The 22284-nt window shown below is 36.2% G+C and overlaps 1 protein-coding gene across 1 annotated transcript in view; it reads right to left on the reverse strand.

The window, feature by feature from the left end:
• MALRD1 (MAM and LDL receptor class A domain containing 1) overlaps positions 1 to 22284 on the reverse strand; it is a 292669-nt gene that overhangs the window by 185692 nt on the left and 84693 nt on the right. The window contains exons 19-21 of the mRNA XM_075495520.1: positions 21364 to 21540; positions 18736 to 18913; positions 1820 to 1976 (exon numbers count right to left, since the gene is read on the reverse strand). Coding sequence (XP_075351635.1) covers positions 1820 to 1976; positions 18736 to 18913; positions 21364 to 21540 — 512 coding nt within the window. The remainder of the gene's footprint in view (positions 1 to 1819; positions 1977 to 18735; positions 18914 to 21363; positions 21541 to 22284) is intronic.

Consider the following 22284-nt stretch of genomic DNA (forward strand, 5'->3'; position numbering starts at 1 on the left):
ACCGAGGTTGCACAATGAAGTGACAGCTAATCAATGTTTTAGAAAGTCATAGAAACATAGGACGACAGCCATTCATGCAAACAACAGGAAAGTCTTCAGCATGGCCTACATCACATTTGACAGCATGCATGCAGCCTAACATGCAAAAATCAAACCTTGTGAATTAAATAAAAATGTGGTAGTCTTAGGCGAAGAGATGGATAAAAGGCCTTTAGTGATTTTTAAGCACAGAAAAGATTCATATTCATATAATACTTAGAACTTTTAGAATAAAATAATGAGAAATTACCTAAATAATTTTATATTCTGAGTTATTCCTATATTCATTATTAATTGCTTAATTAAGTAATTGAAACAAGGTAATTATTTACAATGTTTACAATGCAAAGGTTTTGTGATTTTCCTTTGGTACATCTTAAAATCATTTAGCTTATAGAGGGAGGAAAAATCAGTTAAGGAATAGAGGGAAATTGTAGTCTCCTGTGTTGAAACTGAGAAAAAAAAAAATCTATATACATTTGCCTTTTGTGGTGGTAATACTGGGCATGGCTCCATAGAATTTACTGTTAATTTCTACAAAACACTCTGTGGACCTGATTCCAACTCATGTGGGTTCCTACACTGTAAAGGAGCCCTGGACTCTCGAGTAAATCCAAAGAAGTCTCAAAGCAAACTGAGCTGTCCTGAGTCTTAAAACTGACGACAAACCATCTTTATACTCTGATTTCCCACTAATTCTGATGAATTAAAATTTGACTACTTGCCAAGCAGCCTAGCAAGATCACTTACTTGGCAGAAATTCAGCGATATGTTTAAATATCATTTAAGAAAAATTCAAGAAAACACAGAACATGCTTCCTCTGAGCATCTAGCAAGTTACATGCATGGGGTGAAGGACACCATGTCTCAGATTTCAGTTCTAATGTCAATATACATTTTAATTCCATCTTCAAAACACTTGAATTCTGCCAGCTTTTTCTTATAATTTGTTATTCAGAGTAACCGAGCTAGTGAGAATTTATTTGTACAATTAAATCCACATGCACTGGCCACACCCAATTTGATACTGAGTGCACAGGTGACTGGGTAACTTATCCTGAGCATTTTTTTCAATCCATTTCTGATGCCGTAGTTATTGTATAACATTCATGGGAAATCCCATTATAGTTACTCAGATGTGTGGCAAAAAAAAATGGTTGAGAACAATGTTGCTGTTTTATTCATTCACTTTGCAGTGACTCATTTGATCTACAAGCTGCTGAATGAGTTACATTTCCTTTACAAAAGTGCTTTTATTTTAACTGGAGTGAAGAAAAGGGTATGGGCAAGAAAGTTTGTTACTGTTATGTCCTAGAAATAGTTCAGTGCTGCTTACATTAATATGAAAGAGATATGTTAAACTTTCTGAGGAATAAGCTGTTTCTACAAAATTTTACAGAAAATTTTAATACAATTACTTCTTTTTTTCATGCTCCCACATTCAGCCAAAGACTTCAGTGTCCAAATATCTACTGATGTTTTTCAGTGGCAAGGGGTATTGTGCAGTACAAGGCTTTTTCTTGTATGGAAGCTCCAACCACAGTATGTCTATAAAGGCCATAATTTTTGATTGTTGTAGAAAGTTACATTTTCCCCAGCTTACTCGAGCTAATGCTTCCTTCAGATCATAACATATTGAGAGCAGTGGAGTGTTAGTAATTGTTTGTTTTCATTTATTAGCAGCCTATGCTTTAATGAAACTAAATGACAAGGCATGAATTTTCTCACAGCAATTTCGGGCACTAAAAAAAAACCCTCAAACCAAAGAACATGTCCGTACCTCCAGAGAACCTATTGTTGAACCGTTCATATGGCTCCAGAAAGTGATTTTGCATTTGGGCCCCGTAAGGGAGATGACTGGGGTAGCAATGTCAGCTGTGTGACCAAATTCTCCATTCGAGCTGTCCGCGAAAAGATACCAGCCTTCTTCAGTACACCTGCTCAGAGAGAAAGGTTTTTCTTTATTAAAACAAAACATTTAATCATAATTAAGTTCTAGTTAAAGTTAAAATGGTAATATTTCCTTATACAAATATAGCATCTCTGTCTGGGTATCTGGATGCCTTTTAGTTTATCAGTGTGTAGCCAGAATCCCAAAAAGCCCTTGAAAAGGCAGCTAGTATTTTTATATCAGAGACTGGCAAAACAAAATACAGAGCTGAAGTCAGCCTTTACCCACAGGGTCATATAGATGATGGCTGGAGGGCCTCTGGGTTTCCCCCCCACTTTCTTTCCTCAGGGAAATCAGAGGGTTTGATCCTGGCTTGAAGTCAAGAAAATCCAAGATACTGGGTGAAATTCTTTCCCCTGAGCTGCTGGGAAAGATGAGGCTGACTTTGCAGTAAGCATCAGACTCTGAGTGTACAGAGAGACCAGAAGTGCAGTTTTAGTGTTTTGGGTATCTAAGATTTGGCTCCTAAAAAACTTGCTTTTCAAAATAAAAAGCAGCTGTTGACCAAAGATAATATTCCGTTCTCTTCAGTGGAGCTCCTGAACGTTCACTGCTTCTCAAAGAACCTTTCCAACAAGGGCTTACAAACCTGACAATGGAACCTATGTTTTTAAAAAGGTCCTGGTATTAGGTTTTCCTTGCTTTTCAGTTTTGCTGTTTGGCCAAGCTCTGAGCAACCGTTCCATAAAGCTGCACCACTGCAACTGTGAGAAGGCAGTGACCATGCCCAGCAAACACCGCCCAGAGAAATGCGGGGTGCTCAGATGGTGTTCACAGACTGAAAGTCCTGCCGCACAGGAATAGTCAGGAATTTGATGGTACCGATTCAAGAACTTCTTTTTTCTTTTTCCACCAGCCCTCTCTAAGTTTTTATACTTACAGCAGTCTAAAGGACTAAGACTTTGGTGCCTGCAGTAAGAACTCAGTTTGATGCAGTCTTTGCTGCAGTAGCCCTGCAGTATTAAACAAATATTATAAAAGCTACTTTTTCAATAATCTAGTGAAGTTTCTTCAAAATCTTGTAAGAAAATTGTTTCTTTAAAACATGTTATAAAATTTTAAAAAACATCTTCACTATTTATCTAGACACAATTTGCTTCAGATTGCAATGCCTATATTGAACTTGACATGCACTCAACATTGAACTCAACTGTGTGATAAAATAACCATGATTTTAGCACATACAGGTTTATTACTGCAAAGTTACAACAAAACTAATAGATTACATTTACTTTATAGAATAATTCATACTCAATAATCACAAGCTACTTTAACATGTATTAATTAAGGCCTGTCATGTACTCTGGAGGTCAAGGATAGACTGAATTCCACTGTATATTCAGTCACTTTAGGAACAACTTGTTCTATCTACTATAGTACATAATATAAAGTAGGCTAGAAACAGGCAAATTTTATCTCTCTGCTCCCACAGCAATTTCCTCTGAGGATCTGAAGTCCCTTAATTAATTCACTCATCCTTAGAATCACGTATGCAGTAACTTGTTTCTAATATGACCAGTGGCAGATTGATAGACTGCAAAACAGCCTGATCTTCCTTTTGCCCAGGGCAAAGAATTTCATAGAATATCTCCTCAACCTTCCTGTAACCTGTGGTTGATCTTAAGGCTATATTTAAATGAAAATAATTTTCCATCTCTTTCTTCATGTTTAAGGCTGTTAAATTTTTGCTTCATAGGATAGCCATTGACACAAAACAGCCCTTCAAAAATCCTTGCAAATCAGCGGCTGGTTCATTGCTTGTTACACAGAGTATTGCTTCTGCCTCCCCTGGTGTCACACCAGAAAAAATAAGGATTAAAAAGGCAACTGCTATAGCCATGGGAAACTACAGAAAATATTTTGGTGGATGAAAATACGAGACAATTCTGATAGTTATAAAAAGTGTTGGTACAGAAATCCCAGGCTGTTTCCTTCAGCAGGACAAAGTGCAATTCTAACACTTCCATGGGTCAGAAGCGGAGGGAGCACTTTTACTAGTTAATCAGCCACAATTCAATCCTGTAATCATTAGACACTTCTCAGAGGTTTCCCAAAACCTTATCTAGCATGCAAGAATGAGAGAATCATTGTATTTATAGATATTGGTAAGGATTTGTATGTAAAATATCTGCAAATGTCAAAAGGCACAGAAGTGAATTATTCCCATAATTTCTCTTTAACTAGGAAAGATGATTCTCAGCTCTAAACTATTAATACATTTGTTTTATTTAAAATGAAGTGCTAAAAGATCCTGTAAAATAAAGGAACTTATGCAGGAAAAGATAACATTTTGCAGATCATTTCTTACATGTTAATTGGAAAACATTAAGTACATATGACTCATAATTGAAAAATTAAGACTTTTACATAAGAAATCAGTAGTGTGTGGGATGGGTTGCCTATGCACATAGTTTAGGTAGAAATCAAATACATGCAGGAAAGTATGGTCATGATCAAAGTTAACATTTCTACTGCCACCCATAAAATAGAAATAACTACTCAGCAGAATTATAATCTTCCTTTCTTATAACAGAAATGCCCAGTGGTTTATAGTAAAATTTTCTCTAAGCCACATACAAGTAGATCTTTTTGAAGGAGGAACAATATGTTTTAAAAATACATCTGAAAATGTGGGGCAGACCTTCATTTGGTGTAGGTCAGACATGTTACAGGTGAAATCACTGAGGACTGCTGATAAAGCCAACAGGTACCAAAGTCAGTCTGGTGGGATTCTAGGGGGAAGAGTAATAATCTGGGAAAATCTGTATTTTCTCCACAATCTTATTTTTATTTTCATTCAGAAGCAGATGAGAGAAGTGTTGCTGAAGCTTTTCTTTTATCACTGGATCCTGGCAATTCAGACATCTTTATAATAGCTGCATGCATTTACGTCATCCTTGAGACGGTAGCATAGATATTTGGAAGTGAACTATTGCAGAAAATAAGCACAAAATAGAGTAACATATATGCAAGCCTTAGGGCAATTAGGTAAAAATAATAATTAGGTAATAGAGCATTTTTGTTAAAAGCGCTTCTCCTAATAAACTGCAGGTACTATAAATGATAATTGAAAACTTTGAAAACTACACAGTTACAGATCTTTCAAGCAAGTCTACATTTGGAATATTCATTATTTCCCTCCTTTCTGCTGAAGAAAGCTCTTATATCAATGTAGCCATTTTTAGTTTCTTTTTTTCCTTGGCACTGCGTATTCTACCAGAGTCTTGCCTGGAGGTAAAAAAATAACCAGTTCTCTTAAGGTCTGCAAAAACATTTAAAAATTCAGAATTTACTCTGCTACTGGGAACTCATGCCTTCAGTGGTCCAAGAGTGTCAGCGCTGTATTTACAATAGCATTCAAGAGGGCTGTAAGAAGCAGAATGGTAAAGAGCTCTGAAAAGCAATAGCACTTACAGCCCTCATACTTCCCAGAGTGTTCAGTATTACATCCAAGCCTCTCAGTGAGATTAGTTTGAAACAGTGGTAGGGTACAATCAGCACTATGATGAAATTCAAACACCCATCTCTTATTTGGTGTGTTCTGTCAGATACGTCTTTGTCCTGAAGGCAGACCAAAATCACACCTCTGCCTAGATACTACTGGTCCTATAACGCGTCCTAAGAAGGCAGGCGTCATTGCAATTTTTTTGGCCTTGTTTCAGGGCTTGCTATAATGTTACATTTAAAACTAGTAAACCAGATGAAAGTCCGCTGTATGATACACTTCACGGAGTGCTAGCCATTAAACATGGTGGCAGTATGTGATTACAAGAATATTAAGGATGTGTGAGAAAGCAAGGGGAAATGGAAGCATCAGAAGGAGCTGGGTAAGTGTGTGTAGAGCATCCTTGTTCACCTTCACACCTATCATGGAAATTTTTACACTTAGGACTACAAGACTGATATACTTGTGACCTGTCCATGTTGTTGTTTAAAAGGAAAGCTTTCTTCTAGTGTCGGTAGCTGACATTAACCTACGCCATGTTTGCTCATAGAGCAAAGCAATCTCTCTGTCTTGAATTCTTTAAACTGTCTGGTATAGCAACCTGAGTGGAATTTACAGGGAGATGCACATTCTATAGGGGGAAGAGTTTGAAGAAAGTAATAAGAAATCATTCTCTTTGCATACAGTTTACATGCTAGAGGACCTGAGCCTTCTATGAATACATCTTTTGTAGCAGAGCCAGTTAAAGTACATGCAATTATCTGTTCAGCTTGTCAAGTGACAGATAAAAGTGACTTTAAAAGTCACTTTTAAAGTAAAAGATTTCTTAGCTGGGCCTACGTATATTTTAAACCAGTAAGTAATATACAGTCACAAGGTATTCCAAAATTTTCCATAAACCTAAATTATCAGTCTCTCTTACTCTGCTCAGAAGTTGTTCTCCTCCTCACCCCCATCTTTGTTCTTTGAGTGATCTTCAGCCAAGGTAGTACTTTCTTCATTGTGTGATTTAATCACCTGACCCTTCCTTAAATTCCTTTCTTTCCTATTCCGTAAAAGTACTCCCCTTCTTTTTTTCCTTTTTTTTTTTTTTTTTCAAATGAGACCTCAAGAAGTCGATGGTAACAAGTGTAAAACAAGATATTGTTCAACATGTGTAAGAGTGAATAAATCTGGCTTTCAGTGTAGATCTTATGTAAGTGCTGAGATTTAGCAGAATACACGCAGGCTCCCCTGCCAGTAGCTGTATTATCTCAGGCTTATTTGGAAAATTATGTGATGGAAAACCTCTTAGTTGGCAGCTACAATATGTGTCATTAAAATCTTGATATTTGCCCTCTGAAAATAATTAATTTTACCTCTGTACTGCAAACATTCCCTATATAGAGACATTCCTGTGCCAGTCCTAATTAATTTCAGAGGGAAATTCACAACATTTTAATGTATATAAAAAATTAAACACAAGCAACTGAGCTACATTTCCATACTTGACTTTGTTAATAGCTTAATATTTCAAGTATCTTTTAAAATGTAGTTAGCAAAGAATGGGCATGTATAAAAGAATCTTCACTTATTTCGCCCTTCAAAACATGCAGAACAACACAGGGAACTGAATATACTAAATCGGAATTAGTATTGAGGGAAAGATTAGGTGTGTTAAAAAAAAGTTGGAGGCATATCCAAAAAATTAGGCCCAGCTTAAATCTGGTAGTGTTGTCAAGTAATGTCTCATCCTGTGCATTACTCATTTCACAGTAGTAATTGTCTATTGTTGTAATGTCTGAAAGTGAATCAAAAATTAATCAGATGAACTTTCCCATACAGAAAGTTCAAGCTCTGATTTAATTAATTGTTGAACATCTCTCCATTTTTAAAGTGTTAATTAATCTACGTATCTTCTACAAATTGTTTGAGAATCCCTTATTAAGCACCTAGATGGACTTATAAAATACCCTTTACTCTTTATTTTTCATTTAGAGTGAAAATTAAATCTGGTTAGAAAACAAACAAGTCCATTTCATTAAAGAGTTCTGATTTCCTTCCAAATCTCAGCAATAATGAGAAAAAAAAAAACAACCCAACAAACAAAAAACAAATAAGGCAAACCAAAGAGGGAAATTTCAGTTTCCTTAGAGGGATAAGCATCCCAATTATTTGCACACCATACTAAAATTTGAAATTCAAAAAGCAGCAGCTCCCACATTCCTTTCCATTTTTCCTGGATATATATATATCCATAAACACTGTGCAGCATCTATATAGCAAACGAGAGCCCCATAGACATGTTGGACCTATTACACATTTAAAGTGTTATTCTTCAGCTCTCCAACACCATCTGTTCAGGATCTGCCAAGTCAGTGACCTGCTATTACTCCAGATGGGTTTCTGTACAGAGAAACCCCAAATGAGTGGTCAAAAAAACAGTAGGGCACTGGATGGCATCCAAAAGAAGCACTCTCTTGGCCAAAGGGGAAGGATTGTGGGATAGTAGACATATCAGGAAAATGAGGGCCATCAAAGCTCAAGTTGATGGTTTGAATCAGACAAGGCAGTGGCTTCAGTTTGCATTTATCACATCCTATGCATCCTTTATCAGGGTAGTGGGGCTGGGGGAGATATCTCAGTCTCTTCTCTATTTCCTTTCCTCCAAGAGCATAGGTAACCAGCTAACAAAAGCTTTGCCAAAGTTAAGATTTTTGCAGAATTTTAGTTTTAGATTAGCTAAGATTTCCTAGTTAGAAAACATTTCATCAAAAGATTTCTGAGAAAATGTTTTAGATTATTGCTTCATTAGCTAAGAGAGAGTTAAATTCTCCCCTTTTTCTTCCTAACAACCATATTTATGAGAAAGGATTTATATTGGTGTCATTTTTTCTTGTACTATGTTATCAGAGTATAGTATTGGTATTTTAATGCCTTATATATTTGACCCAAGATGGCTGCGAACTGTGATCCTTTGACCTTTCCATCACAGTAACTTCATTTTACGTTGATTCCTATTATTTCTTGTTTATAGTGTCAGAAACCAGATGATATGAAAGTTCTGGTAAAAATTTAACTAGGTGTAAAAATAAAAGTCTATATTAAAAATCTTTAAAAAGATGCTAACTTTTCATATTTTCTAGCATTGGCAACAAAGGTTGCAATAGAAATATAAAGCACCCAAATGTCATTATTATTACAGTATTCCTAAGGAAACAGGCAAAGATACAAGGAAAGCTTAATCTTTATCTTTGTGTGTGTCCTTATAGAGTCCAACGTAACTTCAATATATTAACTGTAAAATGGGAAAGCCGTGTACACATTGTGCCTATAGCACAGTTTACTTGAAATTTGGCTTTAAGGTGGGGAACTGCTGAAAGGTGGGTAGAAGCAATATAGAAATATTACAGAAAGTATTATAAAAATATACAGAAAGAGTAAGCCTTCTGTAAAAAAAAAAAAACCAAACCAAACAAACCCTAACAGTACCCTCAACACTGCATCTGCCTGTAGAAATCACAAAAAGATGCTAAAAAATTTCGGAAGTGAAAGACACCTTGATATTCATGCACTCATCCAAGAAGAAATTTATCACCTCCTTTATACCCTGGGTAACAGCTACTCAATGCACTGCCCACTTCAGCCAGAAGGCAACACATGATGTAGGAAGGAGAGGGCAGTCTGTGGACAGTGGCCAAGGTTTTACTCGAGATGTATAATGACCGTGAATCTGAAAGAAATGTGGCAGAACACACTTCTCTAGGAAGCATGAGAAGGTTTATGAGGAGAAAGAAGGACAATGAGAAAAAATTCCTTGTTTCTTTAGTATCTGTATTTGCTAGATATTCAGTGTCTGCACCAGAAATAGCTTGACTACTTATTCTTCTGTAGATAATATAGGATGGCCTATTATAGATCATAACATACAAACAGATCTTTTACAGCTCCTGTTTTGCAGTGACTTACACATAACATATTCATTGGCTTCAACAGGGTTCTTTCCTGAATAAAGGATTGCAGCTGTGAGGATATTATTGCAGAAAAAGAATCTATATGCAAAATTAAAATGTCATAAAATGTGTAACCTTCAGTAACCTTAAAGGACAATAAGAACTCAAATAACCTAATTAATTCTACTATGTATCAGAGAAAGATTTTCTCCACTAACCAGTTAACTATTAATAGGTTTTAAATAGTCAGTAACTCAAATCTGTATTTAACAACTAGAAAGAAAAAAAAAAAGGAAGGCTTTTCTTCAATTAAATTTAGGTATTTCTGTAAACATTTCAAAAAATTAAAAAGGAATTGAAAGCAAACAGTGGTCAGGAATGCAGATCTTCACTTACAGCAATATGTGATAAATTGAATTTCAAACAGTGGTAATTCCAAAAAAAGTTAAGTTCTTTTACCATGATTTGAAACATATTTTTTATCTAGTAAGCTTCCACCTCCATTAACATTAACACATAATAAACTCAGAATCAAAAAAGTAATATGATTGTCATGCCATAACAAAGGAGGTGTAAATTTTTTGGAAGACTGCTTTCTGAAAGGAAATAATAAAGTTATTTCCTATTGCAGAAGCCATCCTCTAGCTGTGTTTACAGGCAATTGTCTGTAAATTGCTGGATGCCAACAGACCTAATTCTTTGCACAGTGCTAGAGACAAGATTTTCTATCTTGAGCATCTAAACTTTGCCACACCAATACAGGATTGAGCTTCAATCATTAATTCAAACTGAACAGAAACAAAGGTGCTTAACACACCAAAGCCCTAGTCACATACTGAGACCTGTAATTGGATGCTGAGATTAGAAAGGTGTTCCAAAGAAAATGACCACAGATGTGAGAAGGAATTCTTGCACTAAATCAAAGTGTGTTATATTTATTATCAGACTCTAAGAGTCAAAATTCCAAAAGAAACTTGCTATCTTTGATCACGATACAAGCATACCACATAAAGCTTTAAGTACAACTTTGATTCCTTGTTTTACATAATAGATATGAATTCCAGAATGAAAATGTGCTGGTAAAGTTTTACCCACACACAATGATTAAATTCTTCACAGTTTAATCTATTTTTATTATGAGATTAATCCCATGCTCTAGCATCCTAATATACAGAGCTAAACAATACTTTGAGTACATTCCCTTTCTTTGTATAAAATTAGGTTTGATTAAATTACAATTACTTGAAATGGACTAGTTATTTGACATCATCCTGCAAATAACTTCTGACCGTTAGCTTATTCTTAAAAGTAATTAGTATTTCACAACTACATATTTAAATTGGACACACAAGTAATAGGAATACTTGTGCTCCCCAAGTGGACGGTGCAAAACTTAGAATTACTTTTTCAGCACTTTTCAATCCCAAACTCTTTTTTTCCTAAAAAAAGAATTATATTTGCTTCAGTTTCATTAAACACACAGTACAGAGATTTCTCTTACAAAAATATTAAATGTACAGTCTTTAGTGTTTAGTTTTTAAACAACATATTGCTTCAGGTGATACTAATGTGTATTATCTATATTACTGTGACAGCTGTGTGCACTTGCAGATTATTTTTCCACACATGTTCTTCTGAACTTTGCCACTAACAATTTAAGCAGACACTAACAAATGGATTAAAGTCAAAAGATAGTATTAACCTGAAGCCTGATAAGACTCCAGACTTCGTTACTGAAGGTGGCTCATTTCTTATAAGCGCTGGTGGAGTCACCTGATATTCAAAGTTGAATTTATGGTCCCAGTTCTAAAGGGACGAGAGGAGGGTGGAGAAATCTTATGCACAATGTTACAGTGGGATTCTTCTCAGACTGTACTGCAACCACACATAAACTTCATTTTTTTTACTGGGTGTAACAAGAGGAAATATTAGATATTATCAGAAAGTGCTTTTAAAGTTAGGGGGGTGATGAAAGTATGTGAATTAATAATTCTATAAATATATAAAAATTAATTCAGTTTTTGTTATTTATTGTTACTTTATTTCTCTAGATGGCCTCGAGTCTTTATTCTGATGAAATCTACTCGTTCAACTCAAGAATCACAAGAATTGCACATATGGAAGCAGAATACCCATCAGAGCCTATGATAGATAGATACACTGTAACATGCTAAATAAACTCCTCTTTACAAGGCTGAAATATCGCCTTCCTTCCATTTTCCATTGCCTTTGGGTACTGTAAGCATCTTCTTGGAGACAGCTGTGGAGCCTACAAGGCTTAATGCTATGTGCTTCACTTCACCGTGAATAAAGTTCTTGAGCAAGATCAATGGATATACACACACATTTGTCTAAATTAAATAATACTATTGAGAACAGGTCTATGGAGTGTAAAAGCATCACATAAAGCTCATATTTTTCCTCCACTTCTACATAAGTGTAACTAACTATAGTACTCTCAGGTATCATTTATACTCTCCATGTCTAAAAAGCTCATTTAAAAGCATTGTCATTAATTTCAGTGTCTTCAAGCAATTCCTGCTTAAAGAATAGTAGTCAGCACAGCCTAAACAAAATGAGACAGCAGGTCCAACATAAATATATGATAGTTAAATATGTTGAACTCTTCAGACACCCATCCATATAAAGCAGCAAACACAGAATTGGTGTATTAAGCATTTCTTGTGGTGTATTGCAATGAGGCTTAGTTTGTGCCTTCAGGAAGGTGTTTCATCTCAGGAGCTTTTTTTTATCCTTTTGGTTGGAATAAGGCAGACAGCTTTTTGTTAATGTCCATCAGTCCTTTAAAAATCATTCCATACATTATAAACACATTTAAGCTGCTTTTGGGATTACCTCTACAAAGTAGAGGTACTGATTACATGAGAAAAACTTAGAGATTTGGTTTTAAAGAAATTCATGGGGAAAAAAGGTATATGGTAATTCCATTGCTCTGTTAATTAATATATATCACTTGCTAAAAGTTCAAGAGAAGCAGAAATCTCCTTTATAAGAGTTTTGATAAAGAAATTTAAAACAGAAAGCCCATATAGACAGTCCGGAGTATATTTTGAACAAGGCTTTACAGGAGAAACTGGAATTTTATAAATGAATCTTGATTACTTCTTGTAGATTCATCTGGTGGTATTATTCAGCTATGGGGAAAAGAATACAAATCAGTATGCGGACTTGGTTGGAGAACAGACTGGAAAATTGGTGCACATCAACATAAATCCAGTGCTTTAGAGATATAGTGTAATCACAGCAGAGTAGAGATGAGTGAGATATAACCACCCAAGTCTTTGCTTAGCACTCCAGGACAATCTTGTGTACCGTGCTGAGTGCCGCACTCCCATACTATGGCAATTGGCACCAGCGCTAGCTAAAATTGGGCTGGAGCAGGCGCATCCACATGAGTTCTAATCACACCTGAACTGCAGCGCTGACACACAGTTTATAATCAGAGGAAAGTGCACAATGCTAATGAACCACAAATCTGGTGAAGCACTCTGAATCCCATTTTTCTTCTTTCACTGAGCAGAACAACATTTTGGAAGTAGCAACAACTGTTTAAAAAAGACGTATTTCTTGCTCAGACAAAACATGATCACTGCACGCTTTTGTAAATACAGTTGTACCTTTCTGTATGGATCGTGCATTTGCAAATTTTGCAAATCTCTAAACCTCTGAGCTGTAGGTATGTCTTTTTAAAAAGTACACAGAAGTGTCTTTAGAACTGCAGAAAGTGCTGGGTCCTTTAAGAGCAGAAAAATGTATCATTGGTTTAAGGCTACCTTAAAATAGCAGAAGGCTAAAATAACAACAGCTGATACTGAAAACTAAAGCCTAATAAACTTAACTGCAAACAAATAAACCTTTATAGTTGAACAGTAGAGCACAGATTAGTATGTTATTAATCAGTCTAATCCCCTTTTCTTTTTTTTTTCTTTGTTCTGTCAGCATCATTTTTCTCCAAGAATCTCTGTTCAAACTCTCAAGATTTACCAATGGCACTTAAAAGCATTGCAGCATACCAACCGCCACACAAAGTAAATGGCATCAGAGATGAAAGATTCCATGTTTTGATCATAACACAACAGTCAGTGGCTGTTAGTTGGATTTTCTCCATTGGAGATTTTAGTCTAATGGCTTCTGACTGACACAGGGCTGAGATTAATTAATGGTGTTTCCATGGCTCATCTGAACCTGCCACAACTCATTAGCATTCTGTCATATCTCCATAAATTCTGTGAGGTTGAAGGCAAAAGGAAACAAGAGGAATGAGTTTCCTTCCCAAATAACCAAGCTCAAGGTGAAAGGTGAAAAAGCCACCAAAATTTCTAATCACAATGGGCATTAATTTTAATTAGCAATTTTCTGCATTACAGCTTAGTATAAAATTGTGTGTTACTGTAGAAAATTCCTCAGTAACTACATTTTTACTTAGCATAAAACGTCTAAATAGCTATGGTCTTGTTTCTTGCCTTATCGTCACCCTGGATATTTACTAGCATGCACAGTAAAACGTTTGATTACCTGTGATGCTTTGTTAATACTTTAATGAAGTAATAACACAGATTAGTCCATATTTCACAACCACTTAGAGAACAAGCATATACTAAGCTGCACCTTGTTCAAAAAAGACTGCAGAGGAAAACCTGTTTTCTAAACCTTGATTATCTGAATTCTTATTCTCTGAAAAATTCCTAATTAAACAAAAAAGGATTATAGAATAAATTGTCACAGACATTTTTATTTTCTTGTAAATGACCCAGTCAAGACTTTCAACAACTCTTTACTTATTTGTAGTAATATAAATATAATAATAAATATAAAAATAGCAGTACATTACTTTGATCTTCCTGGGTAGATAGAAAGGCTAAATTTACGTTTTTAGAAAAATATTTGGCAGAATCACTTTTATAACAGAATATGTGCTTTAAATATCTGCTGGGCTAACTGTAAGCATCTTCCTGTAACTTCTGCATCGCATGTCACTCTAGAGAAGATATTGTCTCCGTATGAGAGTACGTGCACTTTTGAGACACATATAGGATAATCCAAGTGAAGAAGCATCTTCTAGCCTTTGAATGAAATATCTGCATATAGCACACAAGTGTCTCAAGGGCTATATCTAAACATCACATATGCAAAGCTATCCCAACATCAGAAAAGGATTGGTTTTGGATATAAAGCACTTCTCGAATCAAGAAGGTGGCTGGAGTGAAGAATGAAGTACTGGCACAAAGCTAGTCGGAAGACAAGGCAACTTCCAAAAAGCTCTCCTACAGCGGTCAAGGAAGTAGCTGCCTGTGCCGAGAGTGTCGGGAGGACTGAGAGCTCGCGCTGTCTTTTTGGTAGCACAAGGCAGCTACTGAAGTCACTGGAGGAGGGGGAGCCTTGGCTCCTCTCATCCTCCCATTTGCAAGTCTACAGTTTGCCTTTGACTTCCAAATTTGGGCCCTTCCACCTAGGCACTAGGGTGCTGCTGCAGCAATGATTTTTCCCTTTGTTGTTCTTATTGATTGTTTCATGCCCTTGCACCTCACAAATCCTAAGACGGTTCAGTCCTAATGAAACTGTATAGCTGCTATGGAAAAAGAGTTATAGGGAAGTTTATATGGAAAAAGAAATATGCTGTACTGGAGAGGATCCTCATCTGTAAAACACCCTGTTGCTTCTCTTCCTGCCTGGCCACTGGAGACAGTTTTCCCTCTATCTCCTTTGTTTTTTTACAAAGAGAAAATCTTACCTTTAAAGTCAATGTTTCCAGCTATGGATGCTCCAAATAAAGCTTGGTGCATACAAGGCTGTCTCAATATTCTTTGCACAACACTTTCCAGGTCATAGTTGATCAGGTCTCTGACCCCTTCACACAAGCTATTCCTTAACTGGACTTAACTATTTTGGAGACTACCTAGTATTTCCATGTACTCAAAAATGCATTTCAATGTAGATTTCAATGCTCTGCCAGGCTCAATGGCACAGAACAAAGGCGATTTGTACATGCAATATAACAGAAAAGTTTTTGAGTTTTGGTTATATCAGGTAAGTGAAATGCAGTATGGCAAAAAAAGAAGTTCCTTCAAGTAGTTAAATTCAGCTTTCTCCTTTCCAATGTTTCATGGGTAGTGTCCTGTGGGATTATAATTTTTTTCACCTATTTTGAAGTTCTTAGACTCTCAAATTTAAAACTTGACTGCTGAGAAAACTGCTGAGCTTAAGTATGTTACTTAAAGCCTTTAATTTTTCCTGTGCTAAATTCTGATAATGATTTTCTGAAAAGCAAACACAAAAACAAGACAGATGTGTTAAACATATGGTTATCAAGGGAGCTATTTACACAGCAATAATTATCATGTGAGCTTAGAATTTTAGCTCCACATCCTTTTTTGTTTTGATTCATTAGCTTTGATGACAGATTTGAGTATGAATTATCACATCAATTAAGTACCTACAAAGTTTTCAAATAACAGTTGTACCCATATATCATTAATAATGTCAAAGAATTTGCTACATTACTAACCAGTTTCTCTAAAATGGAAATAAATTTAAGGAGTTATACATGTGCTGATGTCTATTCTATACACTTGTTTAAGCCTACACAAATTGATACTTCAATTATTATAGCATTTAGAAACCTAACTGCAAAAGAGAATTCCCATTTGCTAACTGTATAAACATGCCATAAGAGCTCTACATTCATATACGCATAACGGTCTTTTCCGTGCACAATGCCAACGTCACCTACTTCTTTGCAAAACGTGTGCCAGTCTTTCTCCAGCTCAAGCCAAGGACTGTCAGGCTGCCACAGCAGGCTCTCTTACTGGCTTCTATTCCTCCAGCCTTGGGCTTATATATGCACATACAAGCTGTTCTGTCCTCCATTTCTGAAGTCATTAGTTTCACTTAATTAATGTAATTACAGCTTCAAAGACTCACACCTCCACCTTACAATTCATCAGCCTACATGTGTCTAGCCCAAATACATATTCTATGGGAAACAGATGGTTTGCATCTCCAACTATTCACAGATATTTCTGCTGAAAAAACTCATTGTAAACTGCACTGTCACCCGCTCTTGCACCAGGATGAATCTAAACATTTCTATACATAATCCTGCATGTTTTATTTTAATAAGCAAACATACCGGATTACAGTATTACGGCTTATCTCATCTAACTCCATGGAAATTTGGGCAAAATGGATGAGAAAATAAAACAAAACGTTGCAGGGTTTTAATTCAGCAAAACTGTTGCTCTGCGTCTCCTGCTGTAATTTGGAAGCATCATGCTCCCGTTCTCTTCTATAGGCCAATAAACAAAGGGAATGGGGAAACAGTACAACCAAATTACATCTCACGTGAAACATCACAACAGCAATACATTTCAGCGTTGTCTGAAAACTGCAGTCTCTATGGATCATTTACTTTCTCTTTTCATCAGTCCTTTTCAATATACTGTTAGTTGCATTAAACCCTGAAAATATGTTGAAAAAGAGTAATACAATTTCATATATCACTGTGCCAATGCAAATCTGTGAGAGGATTTACTAAGTACACATACGGTGCTGCTATGGGCTAATATATAACAATTAAATAGCAGTCAATGAAAGATTTGACAACCAATTTATCATAAATAGTGGCTCTTTTTTACAGAATACACTTCCTTTATATATGTAATGTAGAGACCTTGAAACAATTAGGTAGCACTGTAATTCTTTTTTGCTATTGTTGAATGAGGATTTTTTGTGTCTATTTTTTTTGGTAAAAACATACAGTGATTTTAATGAAGTACACAGTGAAACTAATATATTGAGCTGATTCTTTTATAGTGAACTAAATAGTCTCAGGCTGAGTGCAATATAATCTCATTTTAAACTAGTAGCAATATAGCAAAGACTCTGTTGGAGTGGTTTTAATTTAAAGTCCATTTTTGCACTCTGTGGACTATTGTCACAGAAAGTAAACATGCCTGTCGCTAGAACTAGGCAAGTATTTTTCTGTTCAGAAGAAAGATGCTGTACAGAAATTTCCTTATTAGATGAATTGAAATTGTACGACATTGAAAGCTGTTTGTGCTTAATACATTTGCTAGTCATCTGTAGGGATTTTGTTTCAATAAATCTTAACTGTTACTTTTAACAGGAATATAAATTGCATTAATGCATTTTTTCTTTTTTTTAATCACATTTCTTACTTTAAAAAACAAAACAAAACAAAACAGGTAAACCCAAATCTCCATGGAAAAAAGCTAATTTTTGCTCCTTGAGACAAATCAAAGGAATGTCTTTGGGAGGAGTTAGTAATTATCCTAAACAATCTACCTAGAATCCAAAATTAATTAAAAAATCTTTACTGAGATAACAGAAATATTTTTCATTTTACTATGAAGTGATATCATTTCGCAGAAAAACGGTAAAATATTAACGAAACTGAATTTAACTCTAACTACAGTCGTTTTGAACTGCATTAGTTAATTATTAAATGACAGCAGAATTCACAAGACCCGTTGTTGGGGTAATGTGTGCTCCCCACCCTTGGGCAAAACAGCCGGGATAACAATAGCTAGAAAAGTGAGTGTACATTGTCTGTGTGAATAAAGACCGTCTGAGAAGGTATCCACCCAAAACTGATCAAGATGATGACCACCATCAACTAAATTAAACAGTTGCCAGTGAATTGCAAAGACAGATTTCAAACAAAGGAGAAGTGAGCTTGAAAGGAAATATAGAAGTAGGATGAAAATTTGTAATAGTGGGAAGAGATTATGGAGTGGAAACAGCAGCAGCCAAAACCTGGTTTTGACATGCCAGAGGTCATCTTGCTGGTGCCACAACCACTGCATAGACCAGACAGAACATCGTCCCCACTGGGTGCTGCAAAAAGCCTGCATCCAGCTGGTGGGCTGACAGTTTGGGGTGCTACAAGGAGGGTTGATTTCTCATGGCATATGTATTAACAGATTGTAGGCAGCGGCATGCGTACACATAAAGCTGGAGCAGCCATGTCTCCGAACTTGCTTTCCCGTAAGGGGGAACATGCTTGTACCCCACATGTCCTCTGGGAGAGGGAGTACACACGTGTTTCTCTGGATGGGGAGGTGCTGAAAATTTTGGGAATTACTTATGGAAGGGTGATTAGAAATTTGTACCTGTTTATTAACATTTTGTATTTTGATTCATCTGTTGTATTGATGCTATTGATCCTGCATGTCTACTTCACTGATTGTCAGTTAATTACATGCCATTAAAAAAATCGGTAAACTGCTTCAATACTGTGAACTGAGCTGTTTTTCCCCCGACAATCCATATGTGGCTAAACTCACACAGTCCAAGAAAGATTCAAGTACCTGAAAAACTGTACTCACGTAGTATGATCAATTAATGGGCAGTGCTTTTCTTGCCCAGGGTAGAGATTTGCCCCTCTTCCAAGTTCCCACTTGAATATGTTTGTGGTATGGATGGAATAATTTCCTGACATCTGTTCCAAGGCTGGTTGGTACCATCCACACTGGTTTTTATCTTCAAAGTCACAGACTTCCATAACTTTAGGGATGAACAATGAATACTTTATGTTTATATAAAAATTGGAAATCATTAATTGATGTTATGATAAAGTAAACAACATGGCAATAGAAAGGATTCAATTTATAGTGTCCATCAATACTTACACAGTACTAACATGCATAGCTTTTCCTCTATAGATAAAATATCAATTATATTTTCTATGTTCTTTTCTATTAGGCAGATTTTAATTTGGGGAATATACCAATTCTTTTGCACCTCGGTATCTACCTTCATGTGTGTTCTGACCAGCTTTCAGGCCATTCTAATAATCTGTTGTGTGATACACACTGAAATGCATGTAAAATTCATCTGCTGCAAATCTGCCAGCTGCTGCATGGTTCTTTCTTCAGTCCTGTAGACTGATGACATTAGCAACTCATTGCACATTGTGTACAAAGTCCATGACCACAACTCTGAAAAAACCAAACCAATATTTCAAGCAGTCCCCACAATACCCGAAAGCCACATAATAATGCAGCTATTTGGTATTGGTGTCAAATACTGAATTGTTATCTTACTAAATAAATATACAGCTGCCTGTGCCTCAGTTTCTAATTCCTGAGCCACTGGACAAGAAAAGTGAGGTCACTACTATCCCTCCCTCACAACGCATCCCCCTGTAAGATTATTTAGGGGAAAGAAACCCACTTATTTTCCACTTCTGCTATGAATATTCTCCAGTACATTTTTCTGAATACTTTGCAGAAACTTTGTCTAGGGCATCCAAGGTGAGTCTTGTCAACTCTCCAGAACTTTGAAAAAGATTATTATAGTCAAGTCTAAGCAACTGCTGTGAGAATTGTTCAGGGAAACGAGAATTTGTTTTAACCCACGAAGATCAAATGCTGGTGTAGCTGATGTAACTTCTACATCAAGAAATCGGAGTGCGTTAGGAGAATGTGCCTGATGCTTCTTTCCTTGGAGGCTGAAAATGGTAGACTAAGGAGGGGGGGAGTTTTGATTTATAGCTTGTACTATCTCCAGTAAGGGACCAAACCACAGCCAGTATGATCTCATGAGTTACCCATATAAAGATTTGTGATGTTTCCTGCGAATGATGAGTGGCATAGTATTAAGTGTTTATTCCCCTTTTTTAAGATGCTTTATAAATAATATGTTTCAAATGCCTCTGAGAAAGATAACCCCTTCCTGAGAACATATTTCTGCCCTCAGTCAGGACAAACTTAACTCTTATTCCAGCATTGTCATTCAAGTGATAAATTGCCATCATTGCCGTAGCGATGGGAGACTTCAGACAGAGCAAATATGTAGAAGTATGTTATCCACAGTATTTATCTCTCTCTCCAAAGGAAAGGATATTTTGTAAGATAATGTAAATTTCTGAGGGGAAAAAAAAAATTCTCTCCGAAGGGCTCTACATTTATTTTTCAGGGCAGAATTTCAACAGTTGGTGTTTTTTCACACTATAGGAAGTTACTCAGTGATATTTATATATCAGATTCATTTTTTCCAGAGTTATTCCCACATAAGTAATAGGCAGAGGGATTCTAATGTTACTTTTCCTTATTCAGCCCTCAGCCCTTAGAGAGGTGACTGAGTTCCCTACATAATGTGTAATTAATGCAGAGTTTTGATCTTCAGTGAGAACAGTTTAGCTTGCAAAGGGTGATGAGGTTACTGTCTCCAGATGTCTGTCCCCCTCATTAATCAGCTTTGGTACAGCAGTATTTTCAAGTACTGTGCTTTAAGGCAAAACAAAGTAATTGATAGTTTCTTCTAAAATGCTATAGTGTGAACTGCTGCAACTCAGAAGCAATCAACAAACGTCTTAGACCTCTATGGACAACATGTGGTGACCCTGTCCATTTTCCCAGTTCCAGTGTTCCCATCTGACTATCAGAGCTTTAGGAATTTACAGGCCAGAACTGACTTATGTGTGGAGTAGGCTGAATTTCACAGCCATTGCTGCTGATGAAAATACTTTGTATAAAAAAGCCCCTAAAACCCATATTCATTGAAGTAGGCAAGGAGTGGACCCAAGTCTCCCAGATGTGCACCCCACACATGAGACTGTATTCTCTCTTCCAGTCTGGACTACTGAACATGTGAAAAATTTAAGTATGTCATAGGTCATTTAATTTGAGAAACTATGTTCGCTTAAAAAAATTGTCATGTATAGCTACCAGTCATTGGGGAACTGAGGATTCCTTCCCCCGCCCCCATTTCAGCAGTAAGTTGAATTGGAATGTCAAGTCTGAATCAGCCCATTAGAAAGCAGAAAGTGCATAACATCTCAGATTCCCACATTAAGAGCAAAATGTTATTGTTTTTCTGGGGAAAATCACATTAAAAATAGCATGTAGGTGCTAATTCCAAATTGCAAAGGTAAACACAAAATAAAGTTAAAGCAATGCGTTTAACAGCCACAGACAAATACGGTACCAAAGTACAAGATTTAGTCCACTTACCGCAAGCTGATTCATCAGACTTATCAGAGCAGTCAGGTCTAAAATCACACTTCTGGATCATCTGGATGCAATGGCCAGAGGCTCTACAGACAAAATCCTTCTCTGTGCAGTTGTTCATGGGGAGTGTGGCAGGAACTGAAGTTCCTGAAGTAGTTGTAGAGATTGTTGGCAAGTTTCCTTTGAAATATGAACCAAAAAGATGTTGAGCAATGGGACCAAGGCAGTCTAATTTTGTAATGATTTCTCCCCTTGCCACTCCCACCCTTTGTCAAGGGTATAGCTTTACTGGAAACATGCCTGGGTCACCAAGTTGAATGACTTAAATGCTGCCCAGCAGGAACCGAATTGAACATTTCCTCAGTGGAAAGCACTAGGTTGGACATGCTAGCCAACCACCATTCATACAAGCTTCGACACTTGCAGGAATTTATTTACAACTCTTACTTGTCTTTCAAATTTGGATTAAGTCAGTGAGTCATTTCAAAAAACTAATGCCACAGAGACTGACAGATCACAAAAACTTAATTTTCCTGTGAACCAAGGCTAACAGATTATTCCTACGATAATGGCTTTTTTTTTTTTTAACACGTTAATTACTGCAAGTGACTGTGGAAATTACTATGTAACCTTCTTACCTTGTAATTTCATCACTGAAAAAAATATTTTTTTCTCATTAGAAAAATTATTCTGAGGTCACCATCTTGTTCCATCACTTCCTTTATGTTTCATTCAAACTCATTACCACTTCTTTCAAATCAATTGTCTTTGCCTTTCCTCCTATTCTTTACTGTGCAGCTTTCTTCAGGCTTACTCTCATTTCTTGAAAACCCTTGCTATTATGTCCATAAAAGGAATTTTCATTATATAATTCCTTCTTTAAATTTAATTGTTAATGAAATTATTAGCTGTAGTGCACAATGC

Source organism: Mycteria americana, chromosome 2, assembly GCF_035582795.1.
Source record: "Mycteria americana isolate JAX WOST 10 ecotype Jacksonville Zoo and Gardens chromosome 2, USCA_MyAme_1.0, whole genome shotgun sequence".
In the NCBI taxonomy this organism is placed as follows: domain Eukaryota; kingdom Metazoa; phylum Chordata; class Aves; order Ciconiiformes; family Ciconiidae; genus Mycteria; species Mycteria americana.